The 19,390-nt window shown below is 41.1% G+C and overlaps 1 protein-coding gene across 2 annotated transcripts in view; it reads right to left on the reverse strand.

Moving 5' to 3' along the window:
- Positions 1-7,532: 7,532 nt before the first annotated feature.
- LOC309703472 (protein NLRC3-like) overlaps positions 7,533-19,390 on the reverse strand; it is a 59,854-nt gene continuing 47,996 nt past the window's right edge. For both annotated transcript variants that reach the window (XM_082528319.1, XM_082528318.1), the window contains 2 exons: positions 10,603-10,649; positions 7,533-10,458 (listed from right to left, as the gene is read on the reverse strand). In XM_082528319.1, coding sequence (XP_082384445.1) covers positions 9,902-10,458; positions 10,603-10,649 — 604 coding nt within the window. In that variant the 3' untranslated portion in view covers positions 7,533-9,901. The remainder of the gene's footprint in view (positions 10,459-10,602; positions 10,650-19,390) is intronic.

The following is a 19,390-nucleotide window of genomic DNA, read 5'->3' on the forward strand; positions in this document are numbered from 1 at the left end:
TTTTCCCCCACAATTTTAATTATAAGCTAGATATATTTCTACTAATGGAATTAGTTTGCTAACAGCAACAGTGATTAGTCAGTGAGTCAGTTGTACTTGTGAATCATGATTCACGAGTAGGAATGGGTACCGGTAGGGATGGGTACCGGTTCTGACATAAACGGTAGTAACCAGACCGAAAAGCAGCGCACATTTCAGTGCTTTTTTTCCCTGAGCTGTGATACACTTTAGATTCTGGCCAATCATTTTACGTTTCCGAGGATAGTAGGCGGGTCCAGGTACGTACGTTCTTTTAGAGCAGAGCTACAGATTAAAAATGTCCAAGGCGAAGCGGTCAAAAGTCTGGCTGTACTTCACAGCAAAAGATGCAAACTCAGCAGCAACAAGTGCTTTAAGCTGATACTGTGATACTGTCAAAGAAGGTAACACCTCAAATCCGATGAAACACCTGGCGACGCATAGCGTTTTTTTTTAAAAGCCGAGAAATGCGCCGTATTTGATAGCTTGCTGCGAGACCTCACACCGTGCACATCTACTGCAGGTGTGGTGCCTGTTATCGGAGCCGGAGTTAGCAACATCCCCAAAAACCCAAAGAGTAGAGTCCTGACCCCTAGCCCTGCCAGTGTAGCAGAAATGATGAGAATGATGATGGCAGCAGCAGCCGTTCTTCTCTGCGTAGCTTAATGTTGTTCGTGTGTAATTTACGTTGAGTAGGCTAACCACATTATTACATTAATGCACGTAAGGTGAACTAGTAAACATCATAGCTACATGCGGCTGTCTTCTTGTTTGATGGCAGATACTCCCTTCACCCTGGCCAAAAAGGCTAAAATGACCAAAGAAAAAGTGAAAAACAGCTGAACATGAGAGGTTTTTGGACAAAGTTTGTGTTTTTTCCATTGTTTAAGCACTGCTTCCAGCCAAGAGTGATACCATATATGCCCCATAGCTGCAGAAAAGGCTAACATTGTTATCTTTTTACAAAAAAAACAGCTGAACATGAGATGTTTTTGGACCAATTTTGTGTTGTCCATTCTTTAAGCACCGGTTTGAGCACCGTTTAAGCACCGGCACTATTTCAAAAGTACCGGTTTGGCACCGGTATCGGATAAAACCTAAACCATACCTATCCCTACATATAAGACACATGTTGAGCTAAAAATGTTAGAGATCCTGCAACTGGCTTTTGGGGCTGGGTCTCTCTCTTCCGGAAGATGATTGAATAAAAAGAAATATAAAATGTTTTGACCGCTATGAGTCGGGTTTTCTCTGTTCTATCATGGGGACAAAAGAATCGGGGTTTAATATAATATAATCAGAAATGCTCACTCTGTTTTAAAATCACTTATTGTCAGCAATAGAGCTCATTCTGCATTGTGCACATAAACACATGTGACATAACTTCCTCTTGGTTTGTGATGCAGTGCTTTATGAAATTAGAGCTGCATAAAAATCAATGAAACAGCTTCGTTTGACATCAAAGCAAATTCAATGTCTGTTACCAAAGTCCATCAGACTCTTCACCAGGACCCTTTGTGATAGTTTTCATTAGTGATGGTGAGATGAAGCCTCGTGATGAACTGAAGCTTTCATCCAACTGGTTGACTCATGGTTCGAAGCATTGTGATGATTCATTGGCTCTACTGTGCCATCAAGTGGATGATTCAAGTGAAGCGGGCTCTGTGATTATAATGATTTGATGTGTAAACCTCTAAACCAGCGGTGGGCAATTGCAGGCCCCGAGGGCCGGTGTCCTGCAGGTTTTAGATTTCACCTTGGGTCAACACACCTGAATAACATGATTAGTTCGTTACCAGGCCTCTGGAGAACTTCATGTTGAGGAGCTAATTTAGCCATTTAAATCAGCTGTATTGGTTCAAGGACACGTCTAAAACCTGCAGGGACACCGGCCCTTGAGGCCTGGAGTTGCCCACTTTATTAGGAGAGATGAAATAAAAAAAAATCTCTTCCTTGCTGGTTCCATCGAAGAAGAAATGCTCAAGTAACTATGTAACACGTATGTAATCCAGTTCCACAACACAGTGTGATGGGGAAATCAGCTGTGTTTTGCTGCCCATTTTATTTCGAATCTGGTGCGAACCAGCGAGCCAGTTCCTGAATCAGTCACATGGTATGGACTGCCCGTGTATGGCAAGCCATTAGTGCCAAATATCGCCACTTTTCTAACCTGTTTGGTTAAGAAATGGCGTAAAAAACGCAGTTTAATTATTTAAAATGCCGAAAAAAATGGCGTTCTGTTGCAACAAACGCAGTTTTTTCTGACACTCACATGGCGCACTGAACACACCATCCGAGTGACAGAAAAAACGGCGTTTCCGTCTGTCTTTGAATGCTGCTTTTTACGTCACTCAGCAGAAAACGCCGTTCAAAGATGCATAAAAACACCGTGTTTTACGGCGTTCTGTGATAGCTGTAACGGCGTTTAAAACTGTGTTTTATTGAAACTTTTTTTTATGAACTTTATTTAGAACAATAACAATGACAATCTCAAAGAGACAAGCGACATATTAAATCAATCAGTACAGAATCACATCTCCTGTACACCACAATGAAATCGACAATAACTGAAAGTAAACATACATACATACATATATATGCATATACACATGCATACATACACATCCATATTCACACATCTACATAATAATAATAATATAAAAAGATGAATAACAAATACAAAACGAAATAACAATAAAAAATAGAATGAAAAAAGAAGTAACAGAAATAAAGAAGACAAAGGGGATCAAAAAATCTCTAAAAGTGAGGTTTCATAAACAAGACACATAACTTAAATAAGGGGCTAAGAAAAATCAAACTCTTCTAAAAATCTATGCAATTTGATTGCTTGGGGCTTATTTATTAGCTTAAGAGATTTACGGAACAGGGAGAGGTCGTTTTTAAGAGCAGGCCATGAAGGGGGGGATTTAGCATATCGGCATTTATGTATGTAATACTTTGTTATAATAATGAGATTGTTAACTAAAAACTCACTATTTTTGTCCTTAAGGATTACTCCAATTTGAATATTTTGAAAAGACCAAAAATCAATATATCCATACTGGGACAATATTAGGACATGGAGAGATTTCCATAAATTCTGGATTGTCACACATCCATAGAACATGTGCTCTGTTGTTTCCGAAGTTGTTTTACAAATATAACAGTTGCCTAACACAAATTTAAATCTGTCTCTCATAAATTAATTGGAGGGGTAAATATTTTTTGTAGTTCTAAAATGGACTTCTTTAAATTTGGGGGGAATTGGAAATGTCAAATATTTGGTTCTGATCAACGAGATCACAGATTTGTTATAATCTTTAAAGATGAGTGAATGTTTTGTCCTACCTGGATATAAGGTGTTAACCAAATACCTCATCAAAAACTGATTATTGCATTTTCCATTAACCAAGTCAAGACCATCTAGTTTAACTTTATTTATTTATTTAGACTCCAAATTATTTATAATTGTTCTTTACCGTATTTACAAGGACTGTTGGGATATTCTGTGAAACCTTTTTATAGAGCTCGAACGAGCAACTCATGTCATATTTCTCATTAAGCCTGTTTAATTCAAGTATATCTCCATTTTCATCCATTATATGTGTCACAGACCAAATTTGTTTTGTCATCCATTCTTCCACAAACATAGATTTCCCCCGATTCAATATCACCCTATTATTCCACAATGGAACACTGTGGGGACTAAAGTTATGTTTAAACATTAATTTCCAATTTAACAAAACTTGTTGATGAAATTTGGAAAGTTTTATGGGTAGTTTAGAAATTTCAAAATCACACACTAAAAGGAATTGGATCCCCCCAACTTTGTTGAAAATAAGAGATGGTATCAAGAACCAGATCTCATTATCATTTTTCAAGAAAGATTGTAGCCAATTAATCTTTAAAATGCCATTCATTATTTCAAAATCGATTGCTTTTAAACCCCCCTCTTCATAATCTTCTATCAAGTCCCTGTTACTAACATAATGATGTTTATTTTTCCATATGAAATTAAAATTCACCTTATTGATGTCTTTTATAATTCTTGGTGGGATGGCTAGGGAATAAGCTGGATAGATTAATCTGGACAAAGATTCAACCTTGGTCAACATTATCCTGCCGAACAACGTTAAATCTCTCTGTAGCCAATGGTTCAGAGATTTTTTGCATTTGTCAATTGTATTCTGAATATTCTTTTCTTCACTGTCAGCCATGCATTTAGTTATCCAGATTCCAAGATATTTGATTTCATTTTTGACAGGTATATCATACAAAGAAGAGTGAGAACAATTGTGGATGCTCATGAGTTCACATTTGTCCAGGTTCAGGCGTAGTCCAGAAGCATCAGAAAAGATCTTTATTGTATCTAAGGCCAATGGAATTTGTTCTTTATTTTTTAGAAAGGTTGTTGTATCGTCGGCAAGCTGACTTATTATTAATTTGTGATTATTTATGTATAATCCTTTGATGTTTGAGTTTATGACAGTAATAGCAAGTAATTCAGTGGCTACAATGAATAAAAGAGGTGAGATGCTGCAGCCCTGCCTGATACCCCTGAACCTGGGACATGTGCCTTCTAAAAGAGAAACACAACTATTAATATCAGTATATCACATAGTGATTATATCCAGAAATGCATCACCAAACCCAAAATGTTTAAATGTCTTAATAATAAAAGTGTGTTCAATAGAATCAAATGCTTTATGGAAGTCCAAGAACAACATAAAACCATCATCCTTAATTAGGTAATTGTAATCGATGAGGTCCAAAACGAAGCGGATATTATTTTGGATCAACCGTCCTTTGAGAAATCCTGATTGTGTTGGGCTAATTATTTCAGAAATACCTGTTTTTAGTCTTGTTGCTAAAACTTTTGTAAAAACTTTGTATTCTGTATTTAAAAGTGTTAAAGGTCTTAGATTACTTAGTTTTTTCTTATCTTTCCCCGGTTTTGGAATTAATTTTATAACTCCCTGTTTCATTGTTGTCATAAGCTCCTTTTGATTTATACATTCATTTAACGCACTGAATAATAGTAATTTTAGGTCTTCCCAAAAGTGCTTATAGAAATTAGTTGTTATAACATCTGGTCCCGGTGAACGATCAGATGCCATGCTCTTAATAGCAAAATCAAATTCTTCTATAGTCAGGTCTTCATCACAAATTTCTCTAAAATTATCATCAATTACTGGAATCCAATTACTGATTTTGTCAAAGAAGGAGGTGACATTTTGTTCTGAGTATGAAGACTTATAAAGGTTACTGTAAAAAGTAAATACTTCATTTGAAATACGTTTAGGGTCTGTACATTCCTCTCCGTCGATTATTAGGTTACATATTGAGTTATATTCTTGTCTACGTTTTTCTAGATTGCAAAAATAGACAGTGTTCTTTTCACCCTCTTCTATCCACTTGGCTTTGGATCGCAAATAAGCAGCCTTGGCTCTATAAAGGTACATTTCGTCCAATTTAGATTATAAATTATTAATTTTTCCTTTTTCCTCCTCAGTCCGATTCAATTTGCCATACAGATTCATAAGTTCTTTTACTACATTTGATTCCTCTTCTTTTCTTTGTCTGTTTAACTTTTTACCGAATGCAATTGAGGTTTTTCTGATTCTAAATTTAAGATATTCCCATTTGAATATCGGTGTATTGATGGCTTCATCATTCTGGATATCTAAAATTAATTTTTTAATAGAATTACAATACTCCTCATTTCTCAGCATCTGACAATTAAATTTCCAATAATCCTTAAATGTGTTGTTTTGGTCTTTGCTTTGTAGTCTCAGAATAATGGCGCAATGGTCACTTAAGGGACTGTTAGAGATGACTGTTTCCTTAACATTTTGTAAAATTGAGTTGGATACCAACCAATAATCAATACGTGACCTGCTTTGACCATTAGGTTGGTGCCAGTGAATTGTTTTACATCTTCGTTTAACACTCTCCATACATCTATTAATTTAGTATCATTAGCGAATTTTTCAAATATTGGGTTTTTATGTTCTCTTGAAAATTTTGAAGGCCATCTATCCAACCATTCATCAGGAGTCACATTGAAATCACCTCCAACTACTACAGCGGGGAAAATAAGTATTTGACACATCAGCATTTTTATCAGTAAGGGGATTTCCAAGTGGACTATTGACACAACATTTCCACCAGATGTTGCCATCAAGCCAAATATTGAAGTCATACAATCAAATCAGAACATATAAGTATACAAGTTAAACCATAATAAATAAAGTGAAATGACACAGGGAATAAGTATTGAACACACTTTATTCAATACTTTGTAGAAAAGCCTTTGTTGGTGATTACAGCTTCTAGACGCCTCTTGTATGGATAGACCAGTCGTCTGCATTGCTCAGGAGTGATTCTGGCCCATTCTTCCACACAAACGGTCTTTAAATCTTGAAGGTTCCTTGGGCCTCTTTTATGAACTTTAATCTTCAGTTCTCTCCATAGATTTTCTATGGGATTTAGGTCAGGTGATTGACTGGGCCATTCAAGCAACTTGATTTTCTTTCTTTGAAACCACTTCATTGTTTCCTTGGCCTTGTGTTTGGGATCATTGTCTTGCTGAAATGTCCACCCTCTTTTCATTTTTAGCTTCCTGGTAGATGGCAGCAGATTTTTATCCAGAATGTCCCGGTACATCTCTCCATTCATCCTGCCTTCAATAATATGAAGTCTGCCAGTACCCCTTGCTGAAAAGCAGCCCCAAACCATGATGCTTCCACCCCCAAACTTGACTGTTGGTATGGTGTTCTTGGGGTGGTGAGCAGTGCCATTTCTTCTCCAAACATGGTGTGTAGAATGACTGCCAAAAAGTTCAATTTTGCTTTCATCTGACCATACTATAGTCGTCCAATAATCCACAGGCTTCTCCAAATGCTGTTGCGCAAATTTTAACCGAGCCTTGACATGCTTTTTGTTCAGCAATGGAGTCTTGCGTGGTGAGCGTGCATGGATGCCATGGCGGTTCAGTGCATTGCTTATAGTTTTCTTTGAAACAACAGTACCTGCTGATGCAAGGTCTTCCTGAAGTTCTGTCCGAGTGGTTCTTGGCTCTTGGAGAACCCTCCTGATTATTCTTTGGACTCCTCGGACAGGGATCTTGCGTGGAGCACCTGATCGTGGCAGGTTTATGGTGAACTGATGCACTTTCCATTTCCGGATAATGGCCCCCACAGTGCTCACAGGAACATTCAGCATTCTGGAAATGCACCTATAACCATTCCCATCAAAATGCTTTTCAACGATAAGATTACGAAGATCTTGAGAGAGTTCTTTGCTTTTACCCATCATGAAGTCTTTCCTGTGTGCCTTCTGGGTAATGAGGAGCCTTTATAGGCCATCAATTAGGACTAAAGCAGCTGATATCAATTAGTACTGATAGGGGACAGGATTTCTCTATCAATACTGACAGATTTCAGGTGATCTCCTGGCTTTCTATGTCATTTTGCCCCTTGTTATCTCCATGTATTCAATACTTATTCCCTGTGTCATTTCACTTTATTTATTGTGGTTTAACTTGTATACTTATATGTTCTGATTTGTTTGTATGACGTCAATATTTGGCTTGATGGCAACATCTGGTGGAAATGTTGTGTCAATGGTCCACTTGGAAATCCCCTTACTGATAAAAATGCTGATGTGTCAAATACTTATTTTCCCCGCTGTATATAATCAGTAGGGAATTTGGTATAAAGTTCCTTTATAACTGTAGAAATTTGATGCAGCAGGTTCTTATTCTCTTGATCATTGTTGTATCCATAAACATTAACCAAAATAATCAGAGTATTATCAGTATTTTACACACAGGCAACCCAATGTCCATTTTTGTCTGCCATGTTGCACAAAAACCTACCAGGACATCTGTTGAAACAAATAGCAACCCCAGCCGACCTGTTTGTACCATTACTAAAAAATGTTTTATCTCCCCATTGTGACCAAAATTTCACATCAGAATCCTCAGAATGAGTTTCCTGGAGAAAAAAAAATTTGCCTGTTGCCCCTTGCAAAACGGAAAAACAGCTTTGCGCTTAATTGTGTCTTTAAGTCCCCTTGTGTTAAAGGAAAAAAAAGAAATATTAGTTTTTAGTTGGAACACGGAACACATGAACAGCTTTAAAGAGGAAGTTTAGGAGATGGAGTAGGAAAATCTTGAGATAAAAGTCCCATCATCCGAAATGTTCCACTGTATATTCCTTTCGTAGTCAGATGTCAGCCCGTACCTGGAGTCTCTACCCTGATACGTTTGCCTTCTATGAAACCAAAAGGGCCCCTGAAGCCTGCAGCCTTGCCTTCCTTCTGAGCCTGGTCGATTTTTGGCCACAACGCTTGTCTGGATCTCCAGTCCTCTGGGGTCAGGTCTTCAGCAAAGCGGATGCCTTCTTCTTTGCATACGGGAGAAGCCTTTGTTCGCCTCCAGATGTCATCTCTCACGGCACGTCTCACAAACAGAATAATGATTTGTCGATGCTTATTCTCCACCGCTCTTCCCACTCTGTGGACAACATCAACTGCTTCTTCCATCTTCATCTTTTACTTCCGGAGCAATCCTTCCTAGAAGTTCCACCACTTCTTCTCTGATATTTTCATTTGTTTTCTCCTTTTTCCCTTTGATACGAAGACACCATCTTCTTTTGTATCTTTCCTGGCTCAATACACGATCCTTAATATCGTCATTATCTTTTTTGATTGATTCCATCTCTTTTTCCAGGTGTTTTATTTTCTTTTTGCATTCTTGCAGCTCCTCTGAATTAGACTGCACCGATTTAGCGATGGATGCCAGCATGGCGCTATTTTGTTGAATTTGTTTGCTAACTTCGTCCATGCGGTCATCAACACGTTTTCCAAGACTCTCAATAGCTTTCAGTATAGTGTCAGTGGATGTGTTGGAGTCATTATCACTAGCCGTACCTTTTGCTTTTTTCTCCATATGTGGTTTCTCAGGAGTATTATCAGGGGTTGTTAACAGTCTGTCCCTCTTGTTGCTGCTAGAATTAGCCGTTTCCATCGGAGCTTGGTAGTCATGCTCGCTGTTTCTCTGGGTTGTAAAAGGGAGGTTTTTCACTGCCGGAGGTTTCGTGTTGTTGGTTTTCTTCATGTTCGGGCTGAAACGTCGTCAATATAGCTCAAAGGAGTGGATTTTATAACTTCAAGATTAAAACATCGGGACTTTAGTGAGGAGTTCAGACAGATGCGACTGCTCAGTCCGCCATCTTGCCCGCCCCCCCTCGTGTTTTATTGAAATTATGCAGGGCACTCCACATGGTTCCCTCATCCAATTACTTTCAACTCATTTCACCCAATCAAAGAAGAGGAAGTGCAGACCACGCTAATGCATCACCGATTCACCTTGCTGCTAAGTGATAGCCTATTCGGTACCAGTGTTTGTTACCCACTATGCGTTTTGATGTGTTTAAAGCATGATCAAACAAGCAAACGGCGAAATGCTTTTTCTGAAACAAGACCTTAACTGTGTGGGGCATGGGTCGCTTGTTTACTTGAGGGATCAGCTATTAGCGCTGCGCTACCACAGTGTAGCATTATGATGCTAATGGAGTCCTGGCTAACACCGCAAACTCCGGACATGAGTGTCTGCTGCGGGCGGACAGGACGAGAGACAGCGGTGAGAGGAAAGGAGGAGTCTTCAGTCGAGACTGAAGACTGAAGAAGTCACTTGGATGAGTGATGAAACGTTTCTCCCACAAAACGCTACGTCCAGATGAACAGAATCAACTTTTGGAGATTTATAAGGAATCATTTAGAACAGTTTAAAACATTAACTGACTGAATCCATGAATCTGAAAACATGTTTCTGAGTGAAAGAGACAGACATGTACAGACTGAACTATCTGTTCAACAGTCAGTGTTTCTCTAACAGTAGGACACTCTTTACACAGCACAGACTCACTGAGGACTTAGTACCCACCCAAAACCCAGGATAAAGAGGTTCAGTGAATGTGGTGTTGAAGGTGTGGAGGTGGATCAGAGTGTCAGAGGAGACTCTGTAGAAGGACAGAGTGCCAGCAGGAAAGTCCACATACACTGCTGCTCTGTTAGAGACAGAGGAGGAGGAGGAGATCCGTGTTTGTCTGTTATTATGCCAGATTGAATGAGGATCATCATAAGAGCAGTTCAGACTCCAGGACTGATTATTGTGTCCAAACCAACAGCCATCGTTGCGTCCTTTCCTTCTGATTCTTCTGTAACTCACTGATATATAAACATATCCGCTCCACTCGACCTCCCAGTAACAGCGACCAGTCAGACCATTTCTACACAGCAGCTGACGAACATCAAATCTATCTGGATGATCAGGATATGACTGAACCTCCTCCACACGTGTCACCTTCCTGTTGTTGTCAGACAGTTTGAGGTTCGTGTGTACTGTGTTTGTGTCGATTGTGAGTTGGCAGGAATCTGATGGAGAGAACAAACACAATCCAGCTGCAGTTATTGATCCATCATCTGTTCATTGATTGACACTTTGATGATGACTCCTGACATCAGAGATGTGAATGTGTGCTGCTTTGTTTTCATGAATCACATTAAAAACACACTTACACTTCCTCAGACCTGGTCTCAACCATCGGACTCCAGCAGGCTCCACCCTGAAAGGAGGAGGGGGGTCAGACCAGCACAGTCAGCATGCACACATGGACATTACAAGGCTCTCATACACATACTGTTAGACACTGATAAAGGAACAGACCAACTGTTAGGTTTAATGTATGTGTTGCCAATTATAATGCTAGAATGCTTCTGTTTGCTATCTAGGTAACCTACGCATATGAATATGTGCATGACATTGATAAGGGGAACAAGCAGCCTTGAGAAGAACAGATTCTACCAACAACAATCTGGGAGAGCTGTACTCCCATCATATAACCACACACAATGTATAATCATCCTTGCACAGCACAATCACGCTTGCACAGCACAATCACACTTTGTAACCAGTTATAGTAATTTCTTATAGGTAATACAGCAACAAGCTTTATGAATATTCATGTGTGTAACCAATAAAAACAACCTGCAGGGGGGAAAGCAAGTTGAAGTGGGTTGGAGACAACTGCTTCCCTCTCGCAAGTGAAAACTTGAGCTCTGTGTGGCCTCATCCCTGAGTGACCTTCTGTTTATCCAGCAGTATCAGGGGTAAAACTCTGACATTAACTGGTCCTTCGAGCCGGATTCGGGATCTTAGTTCGTCGAGGAGGAAAACGACGGGCCGAAGTCTGACTTCAGCCAGGACCTTAGGTACCTGTTAAGAGACCCGGGACGCGAGATTTGTTGCTGGACCGGCTGCATAGCGTCTGCCTTCCCCTCGACGGGCACAGATTCACGAATTCGAGGCAGGACTCACACGGGAATGACTTCATGCAAGTACAAAGGGGATGGCCCTGTAAACCGTGTTCCGTATACGAAAAGTAGTTGGGTACTACTGAGTCTTTCTAGGAAAGCCGCCGTCAAGGACAACTAGAAGTCTTTCAAGGAACGCCACGATCAAGGATCGTGTGGCCTTCGTAGCCCGGTGTTGGAGGCGCCGTGTGGCTGACAACGACAAAAAGTGAAGTAGAAGTGCACTGCTGTGTATATATATGTGTGTCTGTGTGTTCATGTGAGTGAGTGCAGAAACAGACACGTAGTCTGTAGCACTAATTGTTGTCATTGCAATGGGTAATCAAGCAAGTAAGACTGCCTCAGAAGGGGACGTTAAGTTTATGCAGAACTTCACCCCCGGCAACACAAAGTATTTAGAATGTTGGCGTAAAAAATATGAATTTGAAGGGAAACTTGTTGAGGGGAAATGCAAAATGTTAGTGGATAAGTTGACAGTAAGTGCAGCATGTGCAAAGGGAAAAGACAGAGAACGAAAAGAGTTACAGGTGGCAGCTGCAAAGTTATGGCTAGAACAAGCTCAAAAATGCAAAGAAGCAGGGAGAGTGAAGAGAGCAGCATTGCAGGTGGCAGCATTGAAGCAAGATTATGAAACTTGTAGCTCACTGAGTGCAGGCAGAGAGAGAGAGTGAAACGGGAGAGAGAGGTTAGAGAGAGAGAGGACGGAGAGACAGAGGCAAAGGAGCGGGAAGCAGAGAGAAAGAGAGAGGAGGACAATAGGATTAAAGAAGAGCATGGTGAATATGATCGCCCTGAACCCCTCATACAACAAATGACTAGCACTTGCTGACACTGCCAACACCCAGACATGTTTAGATAATCTTTTAGATTGCCAAAGCCAACAACAGCCCATCCCTCAAACTATAGATTCAACTGAAGTATTGTTAAACTTATCAGGAAAGGAAACAAAACCAGTCCACACTTTGATAGTACAGGGCAAAGCTGTCCACTTTCTCTGTGACTCAGGAGCAGATAAAACAGTCTTGAAAGATCACGTGCCCAAAGTACACCCCTCAAGTGGCACAATTTATGTAAAATCTACCAACGGTCAATTAAATCAACATAGAATTTCTAAGCCAGTGTGGATCAGTGATCCAAATACAGATGAGACAGCTCAGGGCTCAGTTGTGATGCGCTCCACATGTCCTGTAAATCTATTGGGAAGAGATATGATGATAAAACTTGGAATTTCAATAATTCCGACATCCACTGGGATGATAGCTGCAGGAAAAGGAGAAACTGCTGAGACAATGGTTTATCAGGGCAGTGGAGATTTGCATTACTACTGGACACTTGACCTGTCGCCCTCCAGGCCAGGTGACGTAAACCGTAAACTTTTAACTGCAGCTGAGGAAATGTTGACATCCAGCCATGACAACAGGAACCTGAAAGTTTCCATGTCACACTGAGGAGCTTGGAAAGAAAAGCGTCTGGACTTCTTTGAGTTTCTTGAAGACGTTTCACCATATTTTTCTGTTAATGTTATCAAACAACAGAATGGGAGTTTTAAGTATTTAAGCTGCCATTTCCAAATGTTAGCTGCTCCTGTCTGCCTCTTTGTCACACACAGACAGAAATAATTCACAGCCTTGTTTCTTTCTCAGACAACACGTTTTCAACCTATGTAAACCTGTTCATCTTTCTGTCAGTGCCACTGATTGTCGTTGTGACTGTGGACATAAACATGGGAAACACATATTTAACATGGCTGACACTTTATTAGGTACACAGTGGCCAGAGGTGGGAAGTACTTAAGAATTTTCAGGCATCTTCACTTTAATATTTATTTTTACTCTGTTCATTTTTAAACAAGTATCCTTAATTTCTACTTCTTACATGTTCAGAAAAGGCTCATTACTTTTGGTTTAACACATTTGTGGGGAGTTATTTCGCGTCACTGCGTGCCTTTACACATCAAACTGATTTGAGGCTAGAAATATTGTGAAACGTGCTGAAAACAAACTAAACTAGACTAACTGCATCATTTAAAGGTTGTGTAATATTCTGCAATATGTTTAACATGCTGATCCTGAACACAGCTCATTGCTATAAGTCAGTTTTGGAGTCGGATTGCTCCTTTATGTTTGCTGGTGACGTCATCCCAGTACATAATGGGTTATGTCTCACAGGAAGATAGACACTGCTGAAGAGCTTGCTGTCATGACTAGTTGGTAATAAAAATTAAACTTGGTACGCCTGGACCCTTTGTACCAGCACTAGTTTACAACACAAAATAAAACAGGCTGCATGAAAATCCTCTGCAGGTTAGTGCAGGATAGACAGGTTAGTTTGCCATACTGTGATGGATTTAAAGTAGTACTGGCAGCGTTAATCGCGTTAAAAGGACATTAACACCATAACCGCATTAGTGTTAGTGTTTCAATAACCCCAGTAACACCTCAAAGGATACACAACCTACAGATATATATATACCCATACCAACATACCCGTGCACCCGCACACATGAAACAATTGGACAAAAACACCCTATAAAATCTCTACCTCCTCCCTGCACCCTGTAAAAACCATATCCTTAAACCACTTTTTAAACTGCGCCATGCTTGGACATTGCTTCATATCTTTACTTAGTCTGTTCCACAGCTTCACTCCACACACAGAAATGCAAAAACTTTTTAATGTTGTACGGATACAAGGATGTTTAAAATTTAATTCCCACCTCAAATTGTATCCCCGTTCCCTTTTAGAAAACAGTTTTAGAATATTGTCAGGAAGCAGGTTATTTATTGCTTTATACATAATTTGTGCAGTGAGAAAATGAACCAGATCTGTGAATTTAAGAATTTTTGATTTTAAGAATAGTGGATTTGTATGATCTCTGTGTCAATGTAAAATTGTACTTAGCAGTCAGTATAAGTGTTGGGTAGATAGCTTGGACTGGGAGGACTGTAAGGTGCTAGTTCAGATTTGCAGCTACCACCCCCCGGAGTGTCGGCTGGATGAATGTTCAGAAGGGAGACAATAAAGACACCGAGGATAGTGCAGACTCTTGTATTGACTTCACAAGGTTGAAGGTAACAGGGATTGTCAGAGGAACGTGGAGTAAAAAACGTCCTACATGCATTTAGAATTTATTTAGAACTACAAATTAAATTTATTTTAGCAATTATTGGTTTTTTTAATGTCACAATTCCAACCCTGCTCCTTTATCTGGGCTTGGACCGGCAAAAGTGACCCAAAATAGGCACTCTGGTGGAGTTACTTTGTGTGTGTGTGTGTGTGTGTGTGTTTATAAGTAGTTTTAAACCTTGTGATACACAAAACAGCATAACAGTTAAAGAAGAACTGACTGCGTTACAGTCAGTGCGGGAGCAGCGACTTCGCTCATGCGCGATTCTTTGGCACTTTGGACGCATAGGTGTGAACATCTTATGCCCTGATAGAAGCTGGGGGAGGACTATCCTCCGCCCGTGCTTTGGAACGGGCGAGGTGCCCACGGCAGCACCCGCTGCTTGTTGAGAGTAAAAGCGATACCCGCTTTCACGTCAAAAAGTCGTCATAAATAAGTCTCCAATAACACCATGAAAAGTCGCCAGATTTGTCGCTAGTCGCTTTTTAGAAAAAAAGTCGCTAAGAGGGTCTGAAAACTCGCTAAATATAGCGACAAAGTTGCTAAGTTGGCAACACTGGGTGGGTTGACCTCTACTGGCCACTCTAAACAACTAGTAGGGGGTCCTTTAGCAGCTAAAGACATTTTTATTTCAAAAAGCTTTTAATTAGACCAGGGTTTTCATGGTGTATTTTATGACTGTATTATGTTTTTACCTTGTACAGCACTTTGTGACATATGTCTGTGAAAGGTGCTATATAAATAAAGTTTACTTACTCACTTACATGTCCCTCTTTAGGGGCACTTCATTAGGGCTTAAATCTGGGACTCACCACCATTAAACCTTAGAACTGAAGAAGCTTCTCGGATGAGCGGTGAAACGTCTTCAAGCAACTTAAAGAAGTCCAGATGCTTTTCTTTCCAAGCTCTATTAGAAATGAACATTTTATTTTCACTTATTTAACCCTCTGGGGTCCAGGGTATAATTGGCCGTTTTTGACTACTTTTGATTTTACCTCTATATTTCACATTTAAAATATGTTTTTCTTGCCTTGTTTGGTATCAATTTTTTTTCATCACAACCTCAAATATCTGAAATTTGAGTTATTTTTTTCATTTTAGTATACTATATTAGCACAGTTTACGTAAATTCAGACAAAAAAATTCAAAATCCGAGTAGACTTATATTTATTTATTTTTTTAAACGTAAATTTATTTTTACTGTAAAACGCACAAACATGTTTAAATCATTTTCATAACTTGAAATACAAATAGAAATGGTATATTTCAAAAAATTATGCACGAGTTTTGCAAACAACAAAGGTATATGGTACTATTGACCTAAAAATGCAGCCAAGGCCTCAGGCGTTTTTTATAAAACCATTTAAATCTATTTAAGAATAAGAATAACTTTATTTATCCTGAGGGAAATTCTTTTGTCATGTACATGCTCAAAGCAGCAGGAGAGACAGAGAAACAGATAAATAAGATATACAATATATACAATAAGAATAGTACTATAAGATAAGATAAGATAAGATAACTCTTTATTGTCATTGCACAGTCATACATAGTACAGTAGTACAATGAAATTGGAAAAACTGTCCTACGTCGGCACTACATATAACACAACACGACACGATATGACACATCACAACGTAACAAACAACACAACACAGTATATTAACTTAGTATAAAAAAGAAGAATAAGTGTATTTGTATTGCACACTGTTATTATTGCACATTAATTATTATTGCACCTTGTTATAAATATAAATATTATTGTTATCGTTTTAAACATTGTTACCTCCCCCTAAAAAGTCCAGGGAGGTCAGCTATTTACATTGATCAGGGCTATTGCCCTGTTGTAAAAGCTGTCCTTGAGTCTATTTGTTCGGGACCTCAGCAGCCTGAACCTCCTGCCAGACGGCAGCAGCTTAAACACCCGGTGTCCTGGGTGTGTGCAGTCCCGTAGGATGCTGCGTGCCCTCTTGAGACAGCGAGTGCTGTACAGGTCCTTCAGGGAGGGAAGAGGATGTCCAATGATTTTTTGGGCCATGTTGATGACCCTCTGGAGTGCCTTTCTGTGTGCTGTGGTGCAGCTGGAGAACCACACACCGATGCAATATGTCAGCACACTTTCAATGGAGCAGCGGTAGAAGACGGTCAGCAGCTCCTTCTTCAGTCGAGTGTGGGTGGCAGGCAGGACATGATGTGACGTCGGACCAGTTTCTCAAAGCACTTCATTATAACAGGTGTTAGAGCAACTGGTCGGTAGTCGTTGAGGCTGCTAATGTTAGTACGCTTTGGCAGTGGGACAATTGTGGCTGACTTTAGGCACGGCGGGATGCAGGACTGGGACAGTGAAGTGTTGAAGATCTTAGTGAAGACCCCAGCCAGCTGGTCTGCACACTCTTTTAGGACCTTTGCGGTTACCCCATCTGGTCCGGTGGCCTTCCTGGGGTTCACTCCCCTCAGTGTGCGCCTCACCTCATATTCCTGCACTATGAGGCTTGGGCTGCTGCTGTCCGATGTTTTTGCTGCTGCTGCCTCTGGTCCCTTCACCTCAAAGCGTGCGAAGAAGTGCTTCAGCTCCTCTGCAAGCTCCGCGTTACCCTCAGTCAACGTGGTATTGCCAGCTTTGTAGTTGGTTAAGTGCTGAACTCCCTGCCATACCTGTCGTGAGTTGTTGGTGGTGAAGTGGTCTTCGATCCTTCTCTTGTACGCTGCCTTGGCCTCTCTGATGCCTCTTTTCAACTGAGATCTGGCTGCACTGTACTGCATACCATCACCGGATCTAAAAGCGGCGTCACGTTGCTTCAGCAGGACCTGGACCTCTTTAGTCATCCAGGGTTTCTGGTTGGAATACACCCGGAGACGTTTGTCCACAGTGACACTGTTGACACAGAAGTTAATATATGAGAGCACTGATGTTGTGTGCTCTTCAAGGTCCTGATGTTCGAACACGCTCCAGTCCGTGTTTTCAAAACAGTCCTGCAGCTGATGTGATGCACCTTCTGGCCAGGTTTTCACAGTTTTTGTGACTGGGGGGGCTCTTCTCCTAATGGGAGTGTATGCAGGGATCAACAGCATGGACATGTGGTCTGACAAACCTAGATGTGGTAGAGGGGTTGCTCTGTAGCCTTTTTGGATGTTGCTGTAGGCTTTATCCAATGTGTTTTCCCCCTCGTTGCACATTTAATATGCTGTTCAAATCTGGGGAATACTGACCTTAAATCAGCATGGTTGAAGTCCCCAGCTATAATGTGCACTGCGTTTGGATGGGAGTTCTGCTGGTTGCTTATTGCTTACAGTAATATACAGTGGTAGGATAGTGCAAGACATAGTATCAAATAATTCTAACGAGGGGACTTCCGGTGTCATGGTGGCGAGAGTAGCAGCATAAACAGGAGCTCCTGCATCGATAGCTAAAATAATCTGCAATTCAAGAATATAATTCATTAAAAGCGACTTTCCCCTCAAGAATAATGAGTGGAAGATAAAAATAAGAAGGGACGAGCCCCAGGCCGAAGCTTAGAAACGCGACTTGAGAGTAAGACATATGAAACACGCTCTGAGCAAGAGGGCGAGAAGATGGCGGCGGAGGCCACAACATCAGCGCTAGGCCCCCTCAGACAGGTGGTGAGTGAAGTACTGGTGGAGGGCATGCAAGACCTTAAGGCAGAGATGAAGAAGGAGCTATCGCTTGTGAGAACAAGTTTGAAAGAGGACATGAAAGCCCAACTGAGCGAGTTAACACACAAGATAAATCAACAGGTTACCACTGCCACAAGCAGGATCGAGGAGGTGAGGAAACGTCTGGAAGAAATGGTAAGAAACATGGTAGGGAAGGAGAAATGGGACATTGGACTGAGGGATGCCATTGTTCAGCTGCTGGATAACCAGAGGCAGCTCCAAGAGAAGGTTACGAATTTGGAGGGGCGCTCACGCCATAATAACATACGGATATATGGCATCCCTGAGAACATAGAAGGCACCTCCATGCTAAGGTATGTGGAAAGCATGATGATATCGGAGTTGGGGGACGGTGTGGACTTGGGCAGCGAGAAGAACCTAGGGATAGAGAGAGCTCACCGGGCGCTGGGAGTGCAGCCGCCGCCGGGGGCGCCCCCTTGATCAACGGTGGTGCGCTTCTTAAAGTTCAATATTAAAGAACACATCCTACGCGCTGCATGGAAGAAGCCTGTATATATAAAGGAGAAACGGATTTTGTTTGATCACGACTATGCCGAAAAAATACAAATGCAGAGAAAAGAGTATGGCCCGGTTAAAAAAGTACTTAAAGAAAACGCCATCCGGTTCCAGACCCCGCTTGCTAAAATGCGGGTTCATTTTGACTCGGGAATGGTCCTATACAATAACGCGGAGGAAGCTGCGGCGGATCTAAGAAGACGCGGATACACGGTGGGACCGGTGGCCACAAGAAAGCCCAAAGGCATTACGGCGGAGATGATCAGCACTATCCTACCGACGAGCGTGGTTGGGCCGCGGCGCGCCAGGAATACAGCTGATCTATGCGGGAGCGCACGGGAAAAGCTGAAGGTTTTCCAGCGCACGGAGGATGTCGGTACGGAGGAGTAACACCTGTGCCCCACCCGCCCCGTTTCGCTGTTAAGATGAACATAAGACCAACGGAACAACAGGTGCACCGGGCTGCTGATCAATACAGGGGGGTATATGGTTGGATGGCCTCCTCCCCTGGCCGTGATGGAATATGGCACGTCGATCTCCCTTTGATCATAGAGTGGTGAGGGTCCAATGCAGGTGACTCATATGTTTGTTGTTTTTGTTTTTTAGTTTCCCTTTTTCCTTTAAAATATGAAACAAGAGGGGCCCCACACTGTGGCATTTCCCCCAGACTGAGAG

This window comes from Aulonocara stuartgranti (assembly GCF_965226115.1).
Source record: "Aulonocara stuartgranti genome assembly, chromosome: 3".
Lineage (NCBI taxonomy): Eukaryota > Metazoa > Chordata > Actinopteri > Cichliformes > Cichlidae > Aulonocara > Aulonocara stuartgranti.